General features: G+C 41.8%; 1 protein-coding gene across 1 annotated transcript; it reads left to right on the forward strand.

Annotated features, from left to right (window-relative positions):
• Positions 1-549: 549 nt before the first annotated feature.
• On the forward strand, positions 550-9,970 carry KCNV1 (potassium voltage-gated channel modifier subfamily V member 1; the record flags this gene model as incomplete). The annotated part of the gene is made up of 3 exons (XM_082311475.1): positions 550-1,031; positions 2,792-3,318; positions 9,459-9,970. 3 exons carry the CDS (start codon positions 550-552, stop codon positions 9,968-9,970), a joined length of 1,521 nt encoding a protein of 506 aa, XP_082167601.1.
• Positions 9,971-16,704: the final 6,734 nt, after the last annotated feature.

Genomic DNA, 16,704 nt, shown 5'->3' on the forward strand with positions numbered 1-16,704 from the left:
CGCGGGGCGAGCAGGGGAGGGTGCCCCGGGGCCGAGGACGGAGCTGTGGGGCCGGGGCGGGCGCGGGGCGCGGCCGGGCAGCGGCGCAGCCCCTCGGGATGCTGTGGGGGCCGCCCCGGGCTGCCCGGAGAGCCGCTGAAGCCGGTGTTCCGTGTTGTGTTGTCCTGGTCGGTTTCCTCCAGCCTGGACCCAGCGGTTGGGGCTGAAGGCTGAAGCGGAGGGGCCGTCGCGGGCGGATGGTGCCGGGCGCTTCCCGACGGCTGCCGGCGCGGACAGCAGGAGGTGAAGCCGCCCCAGGTACCGTTGTTCCTTCTGTATCCTCACAGGTGTAGGCAGCGCTGGGCTGTTCAGCACCCCGCCTGACCTGCCCCTCAGATGGAGGCATCGCTCGGAGGAAGCGGGGACGGTGAGGTGTCCCTGGGACGGTAGCCAAAGCAAAGTGATACATTTCTAGTTTGGCCCGGCCACCCCCCCGGCGGGGCAGTCTTCTCTGCAGCTTTGTTGTGTTTTCGATCCAGGAGAGTGTGGGCTGCTGCTGGCAGCTACAGGATGAAGTCGCCTCCCTGCTGCATGTCTCTTTCTTCCCAAGCATCCCTGGAGGAACCAGGGAGTAGCACATCCCTAGGCTCCCTGGAGTCCAGTGTTTTCTCCAGTGAGGAAGAGCAGGGGCCCCTGCTCCAGAAGGTCATTCCCTCCTTGGACTGCTTTACTATCAATGTAGGAGGCAGCCGCTTTGTGATGTCGCAGCAAACTTTGTCTTGCTACCCTGACACCCGTCTTGGCAAACTGGCCGTAGTGGTCTCTGCTGCCCGGGATGTGGCGTCTGGCCTCCTTGAGCTTTGTGATGATGCCAACCTTGTGGAGAATGAATATTTCTTTGACCGGAGCTCACAGGCATTTCACTACATCCTGAATTACTACCAGACAGGGAGGCTGCATGTGATGGAGCAGCTTTGTGCACTCTCCTTCCTGCAAGAGATCCAGTACTGGGGTTTGGATGAGCTCAGCATTGATTCCTGCTGCAGAGACCGGTGAGTTGTGGCAAGATGTGGCATGCAGGATTGTGGGCTGGGTGAGCTCAGCATTGACTTGTATGCAGGGACGCTCAGGTGAGAGATCCAGCAGTGGGAGTAGGTGAGGTAGTAGAGCATTGGAAGAAGTATGCTCAAAGCTGCACGAGTTCAGCCCTGAATCCTACTCTGGAGGTGGATGTGTGTAGGAAATGGGAGGAGATGCGTTGGGTTAGGTCACTGTTGACCTTTGCTGAGGGACAGGTTGGCAGGGGGGGCAAGACAGTGAGACCCTAACAGGAGCAGGATCTGGATTGTCCTGTACCAGTTTCGGACTGGCCCCGGAAGCTCAAAATGTTTGAAAGGGACAATGCTGGAGATGACAAAGGTTGTGAAAGAAGAGATGTCCTTTCAGTCATCCAATCTGGGGTTATCCTAGTTAGAGGGATTGGATGTGGAGTCAGGCATGGTGCCGGGAGGGTTTGGAGCCTCCCCAGCCCGCACTTTTCATTCTGGAGGATTTCCAGATCCAAGCTGGAGAGGCAGAAGGGGGGGTGGTCACCTGCCAGGCTGAGTGTGGGTGGCATGGCTCCAGGAGGAGCTGTGATGGGAAGCATCGCACATGGATGTAGCAGCTTACAGGGAGGGGGCAGCAACATGGCTCACTGGAGACAAATAGTAACAGGCAGGTTAGGAACGAGGTAGGTTTCGACTGAACCACCCCCAGGACATGTCTGTTAATTCTGTTTGCAGTTAATTTTATTTTTTTGCCACCATTTTTAGTGTTACTGGTTTGTTTGTTAGTATTGAAGAAATGAATTCTCTAAAGAGTATAACTGCTATTTATCTAAAGCAAAATTATTAGAAAGAAACAAAGAAGCAACCCCACTTCAAAAGGATACTAGAGTTATCCTACCCTAGCATGGTCCAGTTCTGCAGCTGACAGAGTTGGATCCTAGTTTTCATCCCTTTCTTCCTTCCCTGCTACTTCTTTGGTGGTAGAAGGAGCTACAGACCTCTTTGGCATATGGAGGAGTAACTGTGTATCAAATAAAGGCAATATTGCATAGCCCCTTGGTCTAAGGCTTGAGATTTGCAGCAGTCAAGAAATATAGATATGAAAGAAAAGGGGGTTTTTGTGTGTACTTTAGGAATGGTTTTGTTTCATTAAATTGTTCTGTAAATATACTCTTGCTCTAACAAAACACTCAACTATGCATTTACAATCTGTAAGTTTTACTCAGCACAGATGCTTGTGCACTTTGTTGTGTGAGGACCCATGTATTTAAAGAAAGTAAGATAACCTGTCATCTTGGTGTGTATTGATCAGAACTTCATCCATGAACTGCATGGCTTTTATTATGCCTTCCCTTTTAGAATTACAGATACACAGCAATGTAATAAAAATGCAATATAATTAATAAAATTGAGGACAATTTAGAAACAGAGGGTCTGGTTGTGGCAGGATTGCTTACAAGAATGCATGTTAGTCATGCAGCAAATCCTACCGTAGTCAACATGATCCATATAAATAGCATGCTATCAGAAAAAAATTACTCTGCACGTACTGTCACTGGTATGAAATGAGGGAATAGAAATATCAGGTCAATGGGAACATGCTGCAGGGTCTCCATTTATGAAATCATCAACCATATGCTTGACATCAGGGTTTTCTGAGTAAGGTATACTTAATGTGTATTCTTATGCCTTACGTGGTAGAGGATAAGAAAAAACATATGCATATTGGTATTAAAAATCTCTTTGGCGGGGTTTCTGGGCAGGTACTTCAGGAGGAAGGAGCTGAGTGAAGCCTTAGACATCAAGAAAGATGCAGAAGAACTGGATGCCCAAGATGAGGAAGAGGACTTTTCTGGTAGCCTCTGTCCCAGTGTCAGACAGAAACTTTGGGAAGTTTTGGAAAAGCCTGGCTCCTCTGCAGCGGCCAGGACTTTCGGCACTCTGTCCATGGCTTTTGTTGTTGTGTCCATTGCCAACATGGCTTTGATTTCGGTAGAGCTAAGCTGGCTGGCACCACCGCTACTGGATGCCCTAGAGTACCTGTGCATTGCATGGTTCACTGTGGAGTTTGTTCTGAGGTTCCTGTGTGCACGGGATCGGTGTCGCTTCCTAAGGAGTGTGGCAAACATCATAGACCTCCTTGCTATTTTACCTTTCTACATCACCCTGCTGGTGGAGAGCCTGTGTGGTGGGGAGAGCTCCCAAGAACTGGAGAACGTGGGGCGCATTGTCCAAGTGCTGAGACTGCTCAGGGCCCTGCGGATGCTGAAGCTGGGAAGACATTCAACAGGTACTTTTGGCCATGGCAGTGGTACTTCTCGGTTTTGCTGCCTACAACAGTTGTTCCTGGGCACAGTCCCCAGTTTGTGTGCATTTCCGCCTAACCTTTTTACCCAATCTAATGTTAGCAGTAAAGGCTTGTGAAAATCTTGCTTTTGGACTTTGGTAACTGAGTGGCAGGGGACTTCTCCAATAAATTTTAGTTCTTCATAAAGCCAGTGTATATTGTTCGCACAGAATATTTACAAAAAACAGGCCCCAAAGTTGCATACTGTGAATCATCCACCAGTCATTCATAATGTCATAAATTTAAAAAAAAACATATATTTGAGTTGATTTCGTTAGGGATGAAGCAAGAGAAGAAGCAGAGATCATTGACCCACACTTTTTGTATTATCAAAAGCCCATTAATGACAGCTTGTATTACCTGTAACAATTTGTTTTGTTAAGAACTATATGCAAAGAAATATATCATGATTTTGTCTACATCCTAGGTTCTGAAAACAACCAGGATAGAGCATGTTTCAAGAAAACTGTTAAAACTGAATCATACCAGGCAGTGAGTTGAGGGGCTCTCTGGCCCTGTTGAACACACTGGTATCTATGTGATATGCGGAGCACAGCTGGGGGCTGTTTACTGAATGAACCTCGGTGCAGCTCAGAGCAGCAGTGTCAGGTTCAGTCAGTGTTCAGGCATCAGAGTGGGTCCCTTGGTGTGCAAGCACTTCTGTCAGGTCAGCAGACATGGATGAACAGCAAGCAGGGGTAGGGTGGAAGGTGAAGTGCATTTCTGAAAACGTTTTTGTTCACTCTTTCTGAGTAGTGAAGGGAAGGCATAAAAGGTAACATTTTCCAGTGGGAATTTATCAGGGGAAGCTGGAAATGATTGGAAGGTGTTGTGTTTCCCCTTGTGTTTACCTGATTTTTATTACTACTTCATGAGATGTGCCTGCCTGGATATATGAAAGAGTAAAAGCTGTGCTCCCACCACACCCTCTCCCTGCCATGGTGTTGTCCAGTGCTTGGCATTTTTGAAGTGATTTGATTATGTTCCCACTTAAATCAGTGCTTAATATGGCACTGAATTTGACAGGAGAAATGTTCAGCCAACACCTGGAGCTTTGAAGACTCGGATCCTAATAGTAAATCATGGTCTCTGTCCTGCAATATTAGCCTGTTCTGAAGAGGGCGATGGTTGTTCCTACATGGCACTCAACATACCCCTCCAGGATTTCCTGCCACGGAGCAGGAATGGGTTGATGCTTCTCTTTCTTGGAGAGCCATCTCCACCCTCTTTATGAACTGGCCCTACTCCAGCAGGCGTTACAGTGTGCTTGCAGCAGCAGAATGTGTCTCTCTATTTTTGTTCCCACTGAAGGGCAGTGAACCTGCCTGCCAATGGCAGGGAGTAGCTTTAATGCTACTGAGCATAATCATAGTGATTTGGGAAGTATCTTAATCTTACTCGCCTACCCCAGATTATGCCTATATTGATGCATAACTGTCCCTTAGAAAGCAGTTGAAAGGAAGCTTACAATGATTCAGTCTGTCAATGAGTTTGTTTTGCTTCATTTTAATTTTTGCAGGGTTTGGTGGTTTTTTTTTGCAAGAAACGCTGCTACCCACTTTTGATGGTAGCTGTAATGTGAGTGCATTCCTCTGTAATTGTATTTTGAAAATAAGAAAAAGATTTGAACTCATCAAGGCACTTTTGTGCTGAATAACAAAATATTGATCCAAAAGTATGTTCATTCTAGTTATAAAGTTTCCAGTTTATCGCATTTTACTGTTACAGAATGAATCCATGAAACTCAGTTCTAAGGCTCTTTCTGTCAACTTGAAACCAGATGTTTCAGACACTTCTATAAAAACTGTTAACTTCAGGTATATTAACTTTCAGGGATCGTCTAAACTTTTGTGTCTATTTATTCTTAAATTCTTTAAAACTTTACCACAGTTTATATCACAATATTGAGTGCCATTAAGAGTTTAGTAATTCCATGTTAGGTAGAAGTGAATTAATTATATCAAAATCTAGTCTCCTAATTCAAAAGTGAGCTGTCATCTTTCTACTAGAACCAAAGTACCAGTTTCAAAATACACGAAGCAACATATGTGTCTACTTAAACCATCCAGAGCTGTCACTGTGCTTGCTTCTTTGGTAGTTAAGAGTCGCTGCCCACTTAGGCCCAGAACACTAAATCAAATCTGCATAATTTAAATGTAGAAAGTCACTGTTTCAATCTTCTGTCAGAGGAGATGCTGGTAGTGAAACAAAACATAGCCTTAATAAATCAAAATAGAAACATACACTCGCAGATCTGAAGCCCTATTTCTGACCACTAGAGGTGTGTAGCAGAAGAGAGTTTTGTTAACGTGCTTCTAAACACATCCTTAACCACAGCTGCTAATATACCCCATAAGTACCACGCACAAAGACCATCCTCCTTGCACATACCTAGGCAGTCCTGAAAAATCTCAGTGTTTAAGCGTGGCATTCGCAACAGTTCTGCTCTCTTGCCCTGGATCTGGCAGCTTAAATCTTCTCTCTGACTCCTGCACTCTCAGACCAGACAATGCTTCATGCACTCCTTACATGCTTTGTGTGGCAAGAGGAGTGTGAGATCAGAAGAGGTAAGAAAATTCGTGGCTGCAGGCAGCAGCTTCTCTTTCACCAAGGAGAGGTGATCACAGTCACAAGGAGAGCATCTCTCTAGCACTGTGCAGACCCATAGCAAAGCTGGGATACCAACAGCAGCCTGGCTCTGCTGTCAGGGGCAGAAATGAGTTATGAAAAAACATAACATCAATTCTTTTTTTCACTTTATTTTTAAAGAAATGACAGATTAACCCTTTTTGTGGGGAAGGGACACAAAAAGAAATGGAAGAATCATTTCTGCCCCTTTGAAAGCTGAACTGAGCTAATAGGAGGGATGTGATGCCGGGAAACTCTGGAGCCAGACTGGAGTGAGTGTGTACTTACTTATGCAAAGTGCTATACTTCATCAAGGAGCAACTGAGAAATCAGTAGTACCTCTGTCCAGAAAATGTATAGCTAGAAGGTGAGACCACTCTTTTGAGATACCAAAATTATGGATTTGAGTGGCTGCAAGAATAGGTGAGAACTGAACCTGCATTTTTCACATTCTCTGATGTTCCTCAGCTATTGGCTTCCTTCTGGGGCCACATTTTGTGTGCAGCCTTGCTGGTCCTCCTGTGGGAAGCACTTACAGATTGACTCCTTAAGGAGAAGTAGGATGTGAGCATCTTACTTCTGATGGCAACAGGCATATGTTTGTGAGAAGGCTGTAGCGTATGTGAGGATGAGATGCCTCTGGATACATGAAAAAGTGAAACTTCAGCACTTTCAGTGCCAAAAATTTAGGGTGATTTAAGCACTGTGTGTAAACTGAAGCTCCCAAACATTAGCTTGTATTGCCAACTCCCTTTGGGCAATAGAGAGATGGAACTTGACCTGCATGGCAGAAACACCTCCTCTTCCTCCTGCGGGCCCCACGGCTAGGGCTGCTTACCTGCCCCACGCCAGCTCTGTTACAGCACCTCAGCACCTTCCAGCACGAGTAACCAAGCTGTCACAGCTCCTGGCAAGGAGTTCTCATGGGAGGTCATAAAACTTGCTGAGGTGTCTGTGCTGGAACAGCCCTAGCTTGGCTGTGTGCTAGGGCTCAGAGACATTTTAAAAAATTACAATGTAATATAGCAGAATATATTATTCTTTTGAATACACCAATTCCCACTTAGGAATGAACTGTGGAGTCCAGTAAGTTGTCTGATTCACAGATTCATCTAAAAACGTCTTCTGACTTCATCTGAAGACATGAAGAGATGGAGAACCATCGTTTCACTGCTAATTCATTCTAGTGATTATGTACCCTCACCAAATTAATTTGAATTTTTTTTTTTCATTTCAAGGTCTAGACACTGTTGTAGTTTCTGGGTTGGGTTAGTTTTCTGTTTTTTGTTGTGTTTTGGTTTGGTTTGGTTTTTTGCTTTGACTTTAACAAATTAAAGGTTCTGTAGTTATTTTCCTTTATGATAACCAAGATAACTCTTCAATACCTGTTTTTCTTTTTGATAACTGAGACAGCTTGAACTCTGTTTTTCCAGACCCTGAATCATTTCTGTTACACTCTTCTGCACCTTCTGCAGTTTTTCAGTACCTTTGTTTTAGATGAGGATAATAGAACTAAGAATACTAAAAAAAAATTCAGACTCCTTAACAGTCAGAATAATTAACCATAGGAAAAATATTTTACTGAATGTGTCATCAGTGTGATACAAAGAGTTAGCAGTCACTGCCCTGTTCCTCCTTATTTTGACCTTGTTTATGCAAGAGTTGCACTGTTTTTAGCTATAGTATTCTCAGGATCCGTCATAAGGGGCAGACCCTGGCTTTTACAGTACTCATTTATGCTTTGAAAAAAAATGCTACAGAGGTAATTTTAAATTGGAGTACCTTCTTCCTTGGTCACCTGAAAGGACTTGTTCTTCTACCTTGTTCAGTTGGAAGTTTTACAGGGCAATTGATGATAGTAACTTCCTTGGAAGATGAGTTTGATCTGGATCCTTGCAATTGTCTCACACAGCTTTTACACTGCATCTTAGTGCATTTCCAAAATGTGGCGGCAGTCATAATAACAGAGAAAAGATTACAGTGATATATTGCATTCCCCTTGTGTTGCAGATTTAAACTATATCATTGTAATAAACATGCTAACCAACAGATCACAGTCATAGTAATATAAAACCTGGATATGGGCAAGTCCTTAACTGGAGTTTGTAGACAAAAACATTGAAAAAGAAAATACTCCCTACAAACTCTAGTGTGTACTTCCACTGTTTGCTGTACATAAACAAAAACTTTAAAAACCATTAGACCTGAAGGGGAAAAGAAAGAGCCAAAAGCAAGAAGAAATTTTAACATCTTGTAGTTTGAGACTGAGGAAAGAAAAGCAAGTCGAATTGCTTGTTACCCTAATGAGCATATGAAGTCTGCAAGCAGCGGCAGAGCTCCAATAAGCTATTTTGCAAACACTGATTTAGATAGAAGTGTACCCCATGAAGGGTAATTCACAAGCATTGTGCTTTTCTCATTTGTAACAGAGTACGTTTTTAAAGAACAGTATTAAAAACCAGTCCAAAATCACTTGTGATTCAAAAGATAATTTCAGTCTCCCATGTGTCTCAGCTGAGTTGGTACCCTGTTATCTTTCTTCTTTGTTTATGTGTGCAACATTTATCTATTGCACTATTACTGGATTTACTTTCCTGCCTGCTTTGTCAGGCAGTCTAGCCTTGAGGCAGCAGCTCTAAAAGGAATGTGGGGTGTTACGGAGAGCGGTCAGCTGCACACGAACTCCCTGTGCAGCTCACGGGCAATAGGACTGATGCAGTACATTGGTGAATTAACTGGAAAATATCACATTTGCATTGGGAGGCTTTGCTGTCTCCAGTTTTGGCACAAATGCAGCTGCTGCTGGAATACTGTGTTTTGATGTCTACAGATAAATATATTGACAGGTTTTTTGGGGGAAAGAGGGGTCGAAGAGAGGCTATGACAACTATAAAAGGATTGAAAACAGTCCTTAGCAAAGAAAAAGTTACTGAGCGACTGAATTGGGCTCTAAGCACGCACCTGGGAATACAAATTTGGTAACTAAGGGTTGCTTGGTCCAAGAGAAAAACATGACAATGGCTAGAAAATAGGAGCTTGGCACATTCAGACCTAAAGTAGGGCGCAGGTGTTTTCAGTATGGTTTTTAATGGTTATTTAGATAACTTATTAAAAATTGTACTAGATCTTCTGTTATAGCCAATTACTAAATCAGATTGGTTAGTTTTTCTAAATCATATGTGTATGTAGTTCAAACGGTAAGTAATGAGGAGAATTTCTATGCTCTGTATTAAGGAAACAGAGATGATGTCAGTGGTTCAGTCTAACATTTTAATCTATATTTCTTTTAATCATGTTGTCCCAGTACATGAGAGCAGCACCCCTTTTTCTTAAGGAATGTTCACTAACAGTCAAAGGAAAACATAAGGCAGTCAGCTTTCAAATAAGAGATGTTTTGCAAGGTTATGATGGCAGCTACATGAATCAGCCTACTAACAGCATTTCTTGTCTTTCAGGCTTGCGGTCTCTTGGGATGACTATTGCACAGTGCTACGAGGAGGTTGGCCTTCTGCTGCTTTTCCTCTCTGTAGGAATCTCTATATTTTCCACTGTGGAGTACTTTGTTGAGCAAGGCATGCCAGGCACAACTTTCACGAGTGTACCTGGTGCTTGGTGGTGGGCAACAACTTCCATGACAACTGTTGGTTATGGTGACATTAGACCAGACACTACCATTGGTAAGGTAGTGGCCTTTATGTGTATACTATCAGGAATACTGGTTTTGGCTTTACCAATAGCTATAATAAACGACCGTTTTTCTGCCTGTTACTTTACACTGAAGATAAAAGAAGCTGCTCTTCGGCAGCGTGAAGCTTTAAAGAAACTCACGAAGAACTCATCCAGCGACTCTAATATCAATGTTAATTTGCGAGACATATATGCACGCAGTGTCATGGACATGTTACGGTTAAAAAGCAGAGAGAGGGCAAGTACAAGGAGCAGTGGAGCGGATGATTTTTGGTTTTGACTTTTAAGTTATTTAGCCTTGTATAGCAAATAGACTACTTCAAAAATGTAGTATTAAGCATCTCTTTTTTTCTTATTCACCACATAGTGTATTTGCTTTCTCAGCTGGAGTTTTACTTACTTGGACAGACTGAGATAATCACTCTATATAAAAGGGAGAATTCATAATATGGAGTCTCTCAAGGGGCTCTGAAATCTGCTTCCAGAACTGGATCGTGGTGGGTGAGAGGGGAATAATGGGTCCATCAAAGTAAAACAGTGATGCAAAAACTTGTCTATGAACCTTATGTCCTTGCTAATGTATAGTAATAAAGTCTTAGCCAAAATTGCCATGGTGTTTTGAATTTTAAAGAACTATAAGATTTGTATTTGCATTGGAAGAACAAAAGTTAAAGACATTAAGAAAATCTGAAAAGGGAAGTCTAAGGGAGTGAAATGTTGAATAAATTTATGATGACATTCCTATAATGAGCTTCATCTTGACCCCCTTTCTTATCCCCATCTTCTACTCCATTTGCATGAAAAAGAGGTTACTAGACCCTGGGGAGGGCTATCAGGTACGTGGTGGGTATCAGGAGATAGGTGAAAGTACTAAGCAGATCCAAGATATGCAGCAAAGTATAAAAATAGTCATGAAATAGCTGCCATAAGAGCATCCTCTGCAGTTCCTCTAGAAGTTGCAGGAGCTAATACAGCCTTTGCAGCACAGAAGTAATTTACAAACTTATTTTGAACTATGCCTTCTCTTTGTGTTTTGATTCCCATAACTTATTTGTGTAGCTAAGCAGTTTTTGTGCTCAAGTCAAGTCACCAGTGGATATCAGAAGAAACAGAAATGATAAAAGATAATAAAATACTCATTTCTTTAGCTCCCATTAAAATCAGTAGGTATTCCAAGTGGGCCAGATTTTAAAAAAATTAATAATCTTCACTGACCCATTATTAGAAAAATCCTTCATCAAAATCTTTTGTTCCAAAGGAAAAATTAGCACTTGTTGGACTAGATGCTTAGTCTAATGCAGTAATCAAAGTACAAAATTAAAATAATCAAAGGTATTTTCAGTCAAGTTTCCCACCACTTACCTCTCCAGTGGCCCAATATCATTCTTAGCAAACAAAGCTTTTCCTTAATATAATTTCACTGTCCTAGACTGACATTGCCACAGTATGTATATAACTCAACTAGTAGGTTAAATAAAACAAATCACAAATCTCTCTCATTACTTGTTTCTTTTGGGCAAAGTAAGTACAATCATTATTTACATTTGACATGAATTCAACATACTCACTAAGAAGAAACATCTATTAACTGTGGATTATTTAATTTTATAAGGTATTTATGTAAATAGAAGGCTTAAACTGCCTTTGAGGATATATGAATGGGTGAAATAACCTTTTAATAAAGATTGCATAATACTTGTTTTGAAACACCAGTGTGTTTTCCTCCCATTCCCTATAAATGGTGGTGTAAACATAATACAGCAAGTAAAATATTCAAAAGCTCCAACCTGGATGCAAACCGAGTAGTATTTCAGCATGAAACTTCTTCTGATTTATCAGCTGGCATTAGTCAGCGTTTGGATTTGGGCCCAATGCAGCACATGCAGCTGTCACCAGGGTCAGAAGGAAGCCAAAAGAGTGTGTCTTGCTCTACCAGAAATTGTCTAGGTGTGAAAATTCATAGGTCAGCCTCGTGGTCTGTGTTACACAGAGAGCAAAGTGTGTCATCGCAGTGTTCCTCTCTGCCCAAATACTCTATGAATCCATCACAAAACTCCTGTTGATGTCCAGAAGACAAAATGAATTCTGCAGGGGAAGGTTTGATGCAGCCCACTCTAGGTTATTATTTCATAGCTCCTCAGAGCAGGAAGTCTCTTAGGCTGCACAAATTGTACAGGCTGTTTCTCATTCAAAAGTCATTCTAATTATAGAGAATTAGGAAGAAGCTTTCATTGTGGGAAGGCTGTTTTGTAATGTCTTTTGTGCTTTCTTGTACAGCATCTGATCTCTGTTTGAGAAGGGAAATGCAGTTAGATAGCTGATTGATTCTCTTTAGGGAAAGGGTGCTTTTATTGCATCCTGTGCTTTTTATGAAGGACTCAAAAGAATGAGAGAAATGTTCTGGGATCTATCAGTTGATTCACTCCTTTCACCAGCTATGGAGATAAAGTTTCCTAGAAAAGCCCATGGGAAAACACGGCTGAGACTTTATCCAGTAGCTGCTTTGCCTTCTATTTTCAGACCCCTTGATTTTAAATTCAAAGTTTCCCAAGAAGTGTTTGTCAATCATGCTGTTTATGCAGCAAGGTTATCTATCACATTATGGGCTGAGACTAGCAAATCATTTTGCAGATGAAGGCTGGTTCTGCTCTCAGCTCTTACAGACGGAAGGACCAGAGCATTTGTCCTGAGCAACAGACAGAATGGGACATCACAACTCTAAAACATGAAGCTATGCCATGTACTTATTACCACAGAAAATAGCTCAGTCACCGCTAAGGCACCAAATTAAGGATGTTACTGTGCTATCTTTAGAATATCACACTGAAGATAAGAAACTACCTCTTGTCCTCACATCTGTTCTGCCATTTCCATTCCACAGCAGACTTGGCAGAAAGGATCACGTGTTAGAACATCAGTAACATTGTCTGAAAAATCAGCGGTTTTAGCTCAAAACACCAAGTATTTTCAATAACTGGTATCAAAGAGTGTAGCTGCAGCACTTAGAGCAAGCCTGCATTAACCTTGGTTCCCTAGTACAAGAAAAAATAATAGTGAAAATGCAGTGGCATAGACTACAGAGCAGACTAACAATCTGAAAAATCTTGTATATTTGTTTGTAGATGCTATGGGGCAGCTTTTAGTTGGGAACAGTGTGGTCCAACCCCAACAGAACTTTTTAAACATCACTAAAATTGTTCTTTGTCATTCTCACTTTGAAGAAAGCCAACAGCCTCCTGGGGCACACCAAAGAGAGCATTGCCAGCAGGTCAAGGGAGGTGGTCCTGCCTCTTTGCTCAGCCCTGGTGAGACACACCTGAGTGAAGCATCCAGTGCTGGGTTCCCCAGTACAAGAAAGATGGGGGACATACTGGAGATAGTACAGCAAGATACTGGAGTGCCAGGTTGCAGAGACCAGCACATCGGGGCACCCCCATGTCCAGGACAGGTGGGTGTGCTGGTAGCTGTGGGGGGATTTATCACTTCTGGGGCTAAGTTTTAAAAAGGTGTTTAGAAATTCATGTTTGCTGATATTTTACAAGTGTCTAATATTGTGATTTACCTTGTGTATTGTACTGACTGTTCACTTTAATTATGTGGTGTTAGCAAGCCAATAAACCACTTCAATCTTGATTTTATATAAACTATGTAAGTTGAGCAATTTTCCCCCAGAAGAGGAGTTTTGCTGGCCAACTCTGAGATTGTGGGATTGCCACATGGCAAATATGGTTGAGTACAAAAAGGAGCAAAAAGGAAAGAAAGTTATGAGGTCTTTTACAAGGTAATGCCCATTTATTTTTGTTTTCTGACATAACAAAGTATTCTCATCTTGTTATAATTATTTTGATAATGAGTGACATGCTTTTCTCATTTTCTACAGTATTGTCCTCTCAAACCTCCATTGAGGTACACGTGCATACACACAGCTCTATCAGAGCGTATTCTGTTGAGATGCCTACTACCTAAACTGCACTAGAGCAGCTGTTGCTGACACCTCCGGTACTTAGTTGTCTGTGCTCTTATCACATAGCCTCACTGCAGAAACGGTAGAGCAGCACAGGCTGTAGTCACACCTCTGATTGCAGACAAGGGGTCTCCAGGGCTCTGGGCTCTTGAAAACATCGTTCACCAAAGAGGAGGGCTGGAGTCAATAATGTCTCTAGGACTGAGATGCATTTTTCCATTATAACCTCTTGTCAATTAGGTTTTTTGAGAGCTTTAATAAGTCTTGTAATTATTATGGCTTTGCCTTTTATTTAAACACAAATACTAGAAAACAAACACATACATCTCCAGACAAAAGCAGAGCTGCCACACACACACCGTTTGTAAGAGTTTGATGAGGCATTTAAGTTTGGTGTAAATAGTGAGGTTGCCCTGATGAGCAGTCAGTTACTAAAGCAATTCCTTCAGAAAATGGATTTTAATGAAAGACTAAGCTGAAGAATTAAGTTATAATTAATTTTGTTGTTGGTTTTGATATATGAAATAGAACCTTTTCTGAGAAAAACTTGACCCCGATGTACAGGACTGGTGCTTCTGCTAGAGGATGGCACTGTCAGCAGGAGGGGGAGCACAGCCCGTTTTGTGTGTGCCTCTCACAGGCATGCTTGAGAAGCGTGAGCATGCACACTCCTCCTCACAGAAAAAGAGGAGGGAAATTTGGTGCAGGTGGGTCTTGCAGACTGCCCTATTACAGGATTTCTATGTGAGACAAACAAATTCTACACTAACAACAAAGCCTATTTAAAGGTATTTGGGGCACTATTATCTGTTTTACTTATGCTAAGTTTCGGCTCTGCAGACACCAGCTACCCCTTTAGTGGCAGTGAGGATAAGGAAGGACCCGCCTAATGTCACAAAAGCAGGTCTCACACCAGCCAATGTAAACATCAGTTGCTGCCAGTCTTTCTCAGACCCCCAAGAAGTTGCCTGTGAGATGGACTTATACCAAAGAGTGAGGAACCCAGAACAGCCTGAAGTTACGCTGGGTCTTTTAAAAAGTCTACAGTTGTGTTCCTCTAATTAAAATTATGTAAAATGCCTGTTATGATGTGAAAAAAACATGCTTTTGTAACAGCTTCTTAAATCATCTTCCTTATCAAGCAAACCAAGACTCCTGCAGATGTAAGATTTTGTCTAATTATACCGAACTTTGTACAGCTTTTAATAAAACTAAAAGTGCTTGTAAGTCATGTAGTATTACTGTCTGGTCCTGCAAGCTGATACACATGTTTCATTTCCAACGGCTTGCCTCAGAAAGGCAGTTCTGTTTCCAACTCTGTGCAGCAGAGATTGATCCTGGGAAATGGCTGAAGTGCATGACTCTTCACTACCTAATGCATGAACCAGTTTCTCAGGAGAACTTGGAAGAGAATTTATAACAGCCTCTTGGAATTGTCATAAAAAACAAACACAGTGAATTGACTTGTCCTAAACACATTTTTTCAACACAACCAAAAAAGGCAATTGGCTTGAAAATAGTTAAAAGATAACTGATGATGTCACTCTTTACAGCTGGCCCTGTGTTACAGACTTCTGAATTGTAACTTTCAGCCTGAGGTATGAAATATATTATGCAATCCAACCATGTTGAATTATGGAAAAATATTCCAAGATGAACATGTCTCTGCTTAAGAACTGCTGTCCAGTGACGCAACATTCATAAACTCATAGCTCTTTTGTCCTAAATTAGCCACATCATTATGGCTTTTAGAACATGATGTCAGAAACTGCCAGAGTTACAGGCTCCATGGGATCCCTCTATAGCTTTTGCAATGTGTGTTAGATGCTGCCGTGACAAAAGCTATTACTACTGAAGCCCTAAACAGACAGATTAAGCCATTGCTAATGCTGAGTACATGAGAAGAAAAATAATGAAGGTAGAACAGGAAAGAGAAAATTAATTTAAATTTAAATTAATTTTAATTTAAAATAAGAAGTTGACATTCTTCAGCTGAGATTTACCAGTGACTTTTTGTGACCGACCTTGTGCGTTTTATTCCTCATATCTTCTCATAAGAAACAAAGAACACATGGTTCAGTGCAGAGGAAGAAATTCTTTTCAGCTCATTAACTGACATGCATCCTATGTCCATACCACAAATTAGATCACATACTAATAATTCATACCTCATCTTAGCCATTCAGCCCTGTATATCAGACACACTGCTGCCGTGAACACTGCACAAGCATGTGGCTTCATATTTGCATTGTTCTGTAGACCAACACAAAAAAAAAAAAACCTTTTTGTAAGAAGCAAACTTCAAGTTAAAGTAATAAGATCAGGTTTAATCTATTTCCAGTTCCTGCTATTTGTTATTTCTGCTGTCAGTCCTCATTTGACCCTCCCATCTTCTCTTCCTGGCAGGAACTGCTGAATAACAGATGGAAGAATTGCCAATCACAGCCTTTCAGTGTCAAAATGTAGACAAACCTACCCCACAAACCTGTGTTCTGTTTTCCTATATTAGAAACAAAATCCAAGTCAAAAGAAACAAGCATGGTGTTTCTCTCACAGCTTCAAGGACAGCATTGATTAGGAACTGACAGAACCACAGTTTTTCAAATTACTGGAAGCTATATGCTTACAGTTGGTCAAAACTGACCTGTCATGTAACACATCTATTTATATCACTAGGAAACCAGACTTCAGTAACAAATAAAGAAGGAAAACATTCTGAGAAAATATCTGTCTTCTGAGTTTAGAGAGTTAATAAAATTGGTACTGCAAACAAGCCCAAGAGGCAAGATCCCATTGTGGAAGTGTTGCACTAAATCAAAACACAGCCACTTCCTAAAGACCCTTCCACTCAAAAGTGTAGGACAAACCAAACCTTGTATTCAGTTTGACAGTGTAAGGGAGTGAAGCTTGTCCAAAGAGCCTCCATATGGGTTTGTTGTAGAAATAATGCAACATTTCCCCATGGGAAATCTACTGATGTAATGGAATTACACCAGGATGAATTTGGCCCACTTTCCAGCCAACGGTTTTTATAAGAGGCTTTGTTGTGT

The sequence above is a fragment of the Platalea leucorodia genome, assembly GCF_965183815.1.
Source record: "Platalea leucorodia genome assembly, chromosome: 1".
In the NCBI taxonomy this organism is placed as follows: domain Eukaryota; kingdom Metazoa; phylum Chordata; class Aves; order Pelecaniformes; family Threskiornithidae; genus Platalea; species Platalea leucorodia.